Source organism: Cervus canadensis, chromosome 1 (genome assembly GCF_019320065.1).
Source record: "Cervus canadensis isolate Bull #8, Minnesota chromosome 1, ASM1932006v1, whole genome shotgun sequence".
Classification (NCBI taxonomy): domain Eukaryota; kingdom Metazoa; phylum Chordata; class Mammalia; order Artiodactyla; family Cervidae; genus Cervus; species Cervus canadensis.
In genome coordinates, this window is record NC_057386.1 from 48714094 (window position 1) to 48722818 (window position 8725).

At 37.1% G+C, this 8725-nt stretch overlaps 1 protein-coding gene across 1 annotated transcript in view; it reads right to left on the reverse strand.

Moving 5' to 3' along the window:
* Positions 1–374: 374 nt before the first annotated feature.
* Positions 375–8725, reverse strand: part of BRIP1 (BRCA1 interacting helicase 1) — a 187215-nt gene continuing 178864 nt past the window's right edge. Inside the window, exons 19-20 of the mRNA XM_043482291.1 lie at positions 5313–5540; positions 375–3770 (exon numbers count right to left, since the gene is read on the reverse strand). Of these exons, the coding sequence (XP_043338226.1) occupies positions 3136–3770; positions 5313–5540 (863 nt within the window). The 3' untranslated portion in view covers positions 375–3135. The remainder of the gene's footprint in view (positions 3771–5312; positions 5541–8725) is intronic.

Here is an 8725-nt window from a genome sequence, read left to right on the forward strand (position 1 = left end):
TATCTCAAAAGCCTTAAAAAATAAACTAGCCAAATGACTTCTCCTTATTACTATATAAAGATCTGTTTAGTCAAAGCTATGGTTTTTCCAGTAGTTACATATGGATGTGAGAGTTGGACCATAAAGAAAGCTGAGCACCAAAGAATTGATGCTCTTGAACTGTGGTGCTGGAGAAGACTCTTGAGAGTCCCTTGGACTGCAAGGAGATCCAACCAGTCCATCCTGAAGGAAATCAGTCGTGAATATTCATCGGTGGCCAATACTTTGGCCACCTGATGCGAAGAACTGATTCACTGGAAAAGACCCTGATGCTGGGAAAGATTGAACGCAGGAAGAGAAGGGAACGACAGAGGATGAGATGGTTAGATGGCATCACCGACTTGAGGAACGTGAGTTGGTGATGGACAGGGAGGCCTGGCGTGCTGCAGTCCATGGGGTTGCAAAGAGAGTTAGACACAACTGAGCGACAGAACTGAGCTACTATACAATGATTCTTTATTGTCAGTTTATCACCTATCTATATATCTATCATCATTAGGGAAGACTCCATATAAAGCAAGAGTGTGCTCCACATATATGATTGATTTACCAAGTAATAACTGAGGATTTGCCAAAAGTCAGATACTCTTTTAAATGCTTTTATATGTTTTAACTTGAACTTTCTAAAATATCTCTTTAAAAAGTATTTTATCACTAATGAAAATGTCCTACCTCATACTCCTTATAAAGACCTAGTACTTTACTTCTTGCAAAACCATCCTGGTCAAAGCTGTGATCTGAGGAGAAGATATACCTGTTTCAACTGTGGAATCATTGTACAAAATTTTTGAAACACCACTTGGGATTACTATAAGCTTGTGCCACATCTCTATGTACATTCTCAGTAACTGAAATTTTTAGCCTTGGAGAAAATTAGATTTTGGCAAGAATTATATCTAGGGAAAGGAATGGTATTTTGAGATTGAGTTGGATAATAACACTGGTGGCTCAGATGGTAAAGCATCTGCCTGCAATGCAGGTGACCTGGGTTTGATCCCTGGGTTGGGAAGATTCCCTGGAGAAGGGAATGGCTACCCACTCTAGTGTTTTTGCCTGGAGAATTCCATGGGCAGAGGAGCCTGGTGGGCCACAGGCCATGGGGTCGCAAAGAGTCAGACACGACTGAGTGACTAACACCTTCACTTTCTTTCCTTTGGATAATCACACTAAGATATGACTAAAAAATGCTGTACTTGGTTCTTCTCCAGTAGTTTACCAATTCTTCTAAAGACAATTTTAAGCATTCAGGAATATTTCAATCATAGCAATGTTAAAATATTTTCCTTCCTAGGTTATTATGCACATATTCATACAATTATTCATGTTATTTTTATACAAATGGTTTGCTTTAAGCATTTTGCAACAAAGCAAATGAAAATTGATTCAGAATAAAATATCAACACATACTCCTTTAAATTATGGATTTTTAAGGTTGAAAGGGATTTGCATGATTTTATAGTATCAAACTACACATTTCACAGATGAAACTAATTCCCCGAAGGGCATGACTTGGCAAATTTTAGTGGCAGAGCCAAGAATGGAGCCCAAGTCTCTTGCCTTCCACCTGGCTCTTTTCCTACTGTCACCCTACCCTTTATCTGTGGATTAGAAACTACGCCAAAGAGGACAAATGATTTCACCCATTCAAAACAATTTAGAAATTACCTTCTAATCCAGTGTTTGAAACTTTTTACTGATCACCTAAGAAAAAAATCTAATATTAGATGGGACTGAATATATCCCAATCTACAGATATGATCTTTAACTGGTAAATTATCCATTTAAATTTCTTTGAATTATGCTGAGTTGTAACATCCAATGCTATAGAAACAATTAAGCTGTATTCAATCTAAATGCCATTGAAATGAAAGTAAATATATTCATATATAATAAATCACTATCCCAAATAAAAAGATACCTGACTTCAGAGAATTTTGACTTGAAAATAATGAAACACATCCACAACTTGAACAACTCATAATATTTCAATTCAAATCACTCACAAGAAGCCTAAATGTCTACTGAATAACAGATGTTTCTTGGAAAAGATCGGTCAATGTATTTTTGGAATGATGTCAGAGAAGAGCTTCTTTTATAACCATTTTTAATCAGAAGTACAGCTTCATTCATAAAAACACAGAGTCAAAATCTACAGAAAGGCTTATTACTGAGATACCACAGAACATTTTTCAGCTACTGTTACATGTTTGGGTTTACTTATTAAATTTATATTTGAAGTTTCCTATCTTGGCTGCATAATTGAAACCTTTCAGCTAGAAAAGATCACATTTTCCACAATGGTAATGAAGCTAAACAATCAGAATTGAAAATTTGGAGTCCTTAATTTGGTATCTTATGATTTTATATAAATTTGTTTAAAACATGCTTGATTTAGGTTTAACGAACAAAAAACAATTTCAATTAGAAATGCACGTAGTTTTCTTAATTCTTAATTACTTATAATTAGGCAGTTTAATATAGGAATATACTTTTCAAGAAGACTGTGACTTCTAAAAAAAAAAATCTCAGACTGATCTTTGATCCATGGGTGACTGGATTAGATTGCTATTAATTTTTACATATCAGTATGAAAACAAATGGATGAAGAGGACTATAAAAACAAATATTCATGTGAAATTTAAAGTGCACTAGGAAACTACATATGTTCCAAACTGATTAATTCAATATAGCATTTAGCAGAGAAAAACTTCTTGAAGGAAAATATCTTTTAAGAAAAAATTTATTAAAACTCAAGAGTAGTAAAACTTGTATTTTTAACCATAATATAGTCTTTGGATTAAAGTGAAAAATATATCTCAAACTAAAAAAGTCCCCCAAAACCATGCTACTTATCCAATATATAAATTATCATTTACAATATAGTTGAATATATGCATGAGGGTATGTTCTTATAGCTTGACAGTTAAGTATTATTACCTAACACCAGGGAACACATCTTTATTTTTGGAAGGAGACTGTTTAAAGTTCTTTATATCCATTTCCTGAGTATTGTCCCAGTTCCAATTCATTTATGAGTTGTTTTTACATTACTACCAAGGTCATCAACTTTACTTTCTTAAATAGGCATGAGTCTTTTCAACTTTGGTCCTCAGCTTCCATTTCTCCAACTGAATCCACTCCTTTTGTAGTTTTAATTTCAAAAAGATCTTCAATTAAAATGCAGTTTGAACTATTAGTCAATCTATTGTCTCTCTCAGCTCCAGCTAGTTCATTCTCTTCACTTGTATCTACAGGGTCATAAAGTTCAGGTGTAAAATAGATAGACTCATCTGCTTCTGTTTCAGAAGCTGTATCTGAAGCAGAAGGTTCAGCTTCTTCACTTACTACAGACAACTGAATTGCTGGATCTTCTGAATTCAGGTTAGTAGCATCAACGCTTGCAGATGGAACAATGGTTTCTGATTGAGGGCATGCTCCAAATGATGTGTCTACTGTCAGAGATGAGGACTCATATTTATCAGTGAGTGGCAAAACTGTTTCACATTTCTTTTCTGTTTTGAAAGTGGAAGAAGTAGAGGCACAGTCCTCCGATGACCTAACCACAGGGGTTCCAGTCAGAATTTTATCAGTGAGATACTGCCCCCCCAAATTACTGCCAGACCAGCTAACTCGGTCTGTTTGTTTGCTGAAGGTTGGGCTTGTGGATCTGGATATCACAATTCTTTCTGCTCCTACTGCCAGGGCAGACTCTTCTAATAATTCTGGATCATCTACAAATATAAGAGCATAAGAGTGTTAACCTTCTGCTCCTAACATCATAATTGTTACATTAAAAGTGATTTTTGCTAGAAATACTGAAATAACTGTATAGGACACATAATTCAGAGCCCCTAACAAGCAGTAGCAGGACTTCCATTTTAGAATGTAGAGTACAACATATTAACTCTGAAAGGAATCTTAGGTCTCCGGTGATTCCTAGCCCAAGTTATAATGCTGTCTGGTAAACTATCAAATTCCACACCAGGGACCTCAGAAGAGAACAAGAAAAGGAAGGGTAAAAAGGAAAAGAAAGAAGGCTGAGTAAAGGAGGAAAGAGGCTGTAAAAAATGCCTTAAAAATCCACTAACCAGTGATTGAGAAAAACTAACCCAGATTAATTCCCTTAAGGTAGCTGACAACCAAAAAAAAAAAAAAAGGAACCTGACAACCACAAAGACTAAGATATTTGCTTGAAGTTATAAAATTGGTTGGTAATCAGACCTGGACTAGAAACTAGGTTTCCTGATTACCAGTATAATGGCCTAGAATTCACTATAACATTTAGTTAGGATACAAGCATAGACTATAAAATAAATACTTAAAAACTGATATATTAAACAACTATTATATATTAAATAAAACAATTAAAATGATATCCAATGATCTAGAACACAGTTTAGCAAACTTTTTCTGTAATAGGCCAGACAATAAATATTTTAGACTTTGTGGGTCATATAGTATCTGTTGCAACTACTCAATTATGCTATTCTAGTGTAATATATACAACTACTTAACTCTGCTCTTGTGTACTATATGTAAGTGACTGACTGCATGCCAGTAAACTTTACGAACAAAATCAGAGAGAGGCCAAATTTGGTCCATAGGCCATAATTTGCTAACTCCTGATATATTATACTCTATTTAAATTATATTCTAACTTTTCAAATTATATTCTAATCTAGCATATTCTGATATTTTAAAATGTTATTTTTTTATCATTTGGAATAAATGACTTTCACGTCTCTAAATAAATAATTCATGTAAGACAAGTATCTATAAATTAGGTCAGTTTTTAATATCACCTTTAGAAAAAATTACCATTTGTACAGTTCTTTACAAAGTTGTGATATATATCATCTTATTAGATCTTTACAACCCAACCTGGAGGGACAGGTAGGCAGATATTCCTTCTCCTATTAAGACTCAAAATGTTAAGTGACTTGCTCAGAGGGTCACAGTTAGCGGCAAAGCTTCTTAGTGGAAAACCAGAAAATATGTATAGGTCTCTGACAAAAGTTTGTTCCCATTCCAATACACTACACTATTTCATTATTTTATGATAACACCTTATATTACAAACCAACATATTTAAGGACATTAATCTGTAGCATAACAAGTATCATTTCACTGAATATAATGAGATTTCTCTACTAAATGTAAATGGGTAGAACTTTTCATACTTTTCTCCTTTTTGGAGACGATGCCTCTTGGTAAAGATGGGACTTTCATTATCATTTTAGGATATGGTAGTTTTAAACACATTTTTGCTTTACCTTCCATAGCATATTCTGGTGATAAATGGCTTGCTGCTTCTAAAAAATAGGTACTATCCTTCGAACAAGCCACTCCAAGTGTAGACTCATTGTCCTGTATAGATTTTCTGTCTTCTTTGGACACAGCAACGACCTTTTGGTGCTTTTTGGAAAATTCAGCCAAGGACTCCAGTGCACTCTCAAAGGTTGAATGGTGCTGAATCAACTGTCGAACCCATTTAGAAAGTCCTAAGGCAAAAAGTAAACCCAGCAAAGAAACTTTGGTTATTCATGACGATATACTAAGAAAAACAATTAAGTAACTTCTCTGGTGAAGTAATCTACTTTGAATTTAGAGTATATAGAATGGTTCTCAACCATTTTCCTGCCTTTTTACCTTCGTAAGCACAATATGCTCTTGTATCAGTAGCATTTCCCTTTACATGCAGTGATTGTCAACTGGATGGAAGGAAGAGGCAGTAGAAGTAGAATGGAGATAGGGAAATGCATTATTCGTTAATCTGAATAACAGAGGAATAAGGCAAATTTAATTTTATCATTGTTGCTATTGTTCAGTCACGAAGTTGTGTCTGACTCTTTGTGACCCCATGGACTGCAGCATCCCAGGCTTCCCTGTCCTTCACCATCACCCAGGGTTTGCTCCAACTCATGTCTATTGAGTTGGTGATGCCATCCAATCATCTCATCCTCTGTCACCCCCTTCTTCTCCTGCCCTCAATCAGGGTCTTTTCCAAAGCGTCGGCTCTTCTCATCAGGTGGCCAAAGTACTGGAGCTTCAGTTTCAGCATCAGTCCTTCCAATGAATATTCAGGGTTGACTTCCTTTATTTAGGATTGACTCGTTTGATCTCCGTGCAGTCCAAGAAACTCTCAAGAGTCTTCTCCAGCACCACAATTCGTAGGCATCAATTCTCTGGCAATTAGCCTTTTTGATAGTCCAAGTCTCAAATTCATACATGACTACTGGAAAAACCACACCTTTGACTATATGGATCTTTGTTGGCCAAGTGATGTCTTTGCTTTTTAATACGCTGTCTAGGTTTGTCATAGTTTTCCTTCCCAGGAGCAAGTGTCTTTCATGTCGCTGGGGCTCCTATCTTTTTGCCTTATCATACTGTTCATGGGGTTCTCGCAGCAAGAATACTGGAGCGGTTTGCTCTTCCCTCCTCCGGTGCACCTACGCTGTGTCAGAACTCTCCATGTGACCCATCTGTCTTGGGTGGCCCTGCACAGCACGGCTCACAGCTTGAGTTACGCAAGCCACTTTGCCGCAACAGGCTGGGATCCATGGAGGGGAATTTTATTACAATTCCCCACAAAAACTGCCTATCTTCTATTTGCAGAGAAAATAGAAGTTGTAAACAATACAATCTCTTATTACAACTTTTAAATTTGATTCCTTGAGCAAAAATAAATTGGAGTTTGATCCCTGGGTTGGGAAGATCCCCTGGAGAAGGGAATGACTACCCATTCCAGTATTCTTGCCTGGAGAATTCCATGGACAGAGGGGCCTGGGAGGCTACAGTCCATCTGGTTGCAAAAAGCTGGACACAACTGAGTGACTAACGCTTTCACTTTGGGCTTCCCTGGTACTCAAATGGTAAAGAATCTGCCTGCAATGCAGGAGACCCACGTTCAATCCCTGGGTGGGGAAAATCCCCTGGAGAAGGGAATGGCTACCCCCTCTGCTATTCTTGACTTCCCTGGTGACTCATATGGTAAAAGAATGTGCCTGCAATGCAGGAGAGACAGGTTTGATCCCTGGGTCAGGAAGATCTCCTGGAGAAGGGAATGGCTACCCACTCCAGTATTCTTGCCTGGAGAATTACATGAACAGGGGAACCTGGCAAGCTATAGTACTTGGGGTCACAAAAAGTTGGACACAACTGAACCACTTACCCTTTATCACTTTCACAGTCTCAAAGGGTTTTTTTTTTTGGTCTCCCTTCTCCCAATTCCAAATATATTAAACTATTCTGGGTAAAAGGAATAACACCATTTTATGGGTAAATCATGTCCTATATGAATATATATATTTATTTTTAATATATAAATAATCAAGTTATAAGGGATAAGATTTGACCCTGTGACATATGAAAACTGCATAAAAATAAGCCATATTAACAGTATAAGGTGTTTTGGACAATGACCCACTTCAGAATGAAATTCAGAAATTTGGACTTTAGAAAATAAATATTCTCTGCTGATGTTGCTAAAACTATAATCAGAAAAATAAATGACCCAATCAAAAAATGGGCCAAAGAACTAAACAGACATTTCTCCAAAGAAGACATACAGATGGCTAACACACATGAAAAGATGCTCCACATCACTCATTATCAGAGAAATGCAAATCAAAACCACAATGAGGTACCATTACACTCCAGTCAGGATGGCTGCTATCCAAAAGTCTACAAGCAATAAACGCTGGAGAGGGTGTGGAGAAAAGGGAACCCTCTTACACTGTTGGTGGGAATGCAAACTAGTACAGCCACTATGGAAAACAGTGTGGAGATTTCTTAAAAAACTGGAAATAGAACTGCCATATGACCCAGCAATACCACTCTGGGCATACACACTGAGAAACCAGATCTGAAAGAGACATGTGCACCCAATGTTCATCGCAGCACTGTTTATAATAGCCAGGACATGGAAGCAACCTAGATGCCCATCAGCAGACGAATGGATAAGGAAGCTGTGGTACATATACACCATGGAATATTACTCAGCCATTAAAAAGAATTCATTTGAATCAGTTCTAATGAGATGGATGAAACTGGAGCCCATTATACAGAGTGAAGTAAGCCAGAAAGATAAAGAACATTACAGCATACTAACACATATATATGGAATTTAGAAAGATGGTAATGATAACCCTATATGCAAAACAGAAAAAGAGACACAGATGTACAGAACAGACTTTTGGACTCTGTGGGAGAAGGCGAGGGTGGGATGTTTCGAGAGAACAGCATGTATATTATCTATGGTGAAACAGACCACCGGCCCAGGTGGGATGCATGAGACAGGTGCTCGGGCCAGGTGCACTGGGAGGACCCAGGGGAATCGGGTTGGGGGTGAGGTGGGAGGGGGGATCGGGATGGGGAATACATGTAACTCCATGGGTGATTCATGTCAATGTATGACAAAACCCACTGCAATGTTGCGAAGTAATTAGCCTCCAACTAATAAAAATAATTGAAAAAAAAAAAAAGACAAGCAAATGCAGTTAAAGAAACATTTAGACTGGATACATCTGAGGAGCAGGGAAGGCAGAAGGCCAGCAGACTGGGTAAAATCCAAAGGGAACTTTCATTTGATGTGCAGTGTAAATTTTTTCGAAAGGTATATCTTTATTATAAAGTGTTAAGATGAACACAACTTTTAACGAGAGGAAAGAGAATAACAAAATCAAGA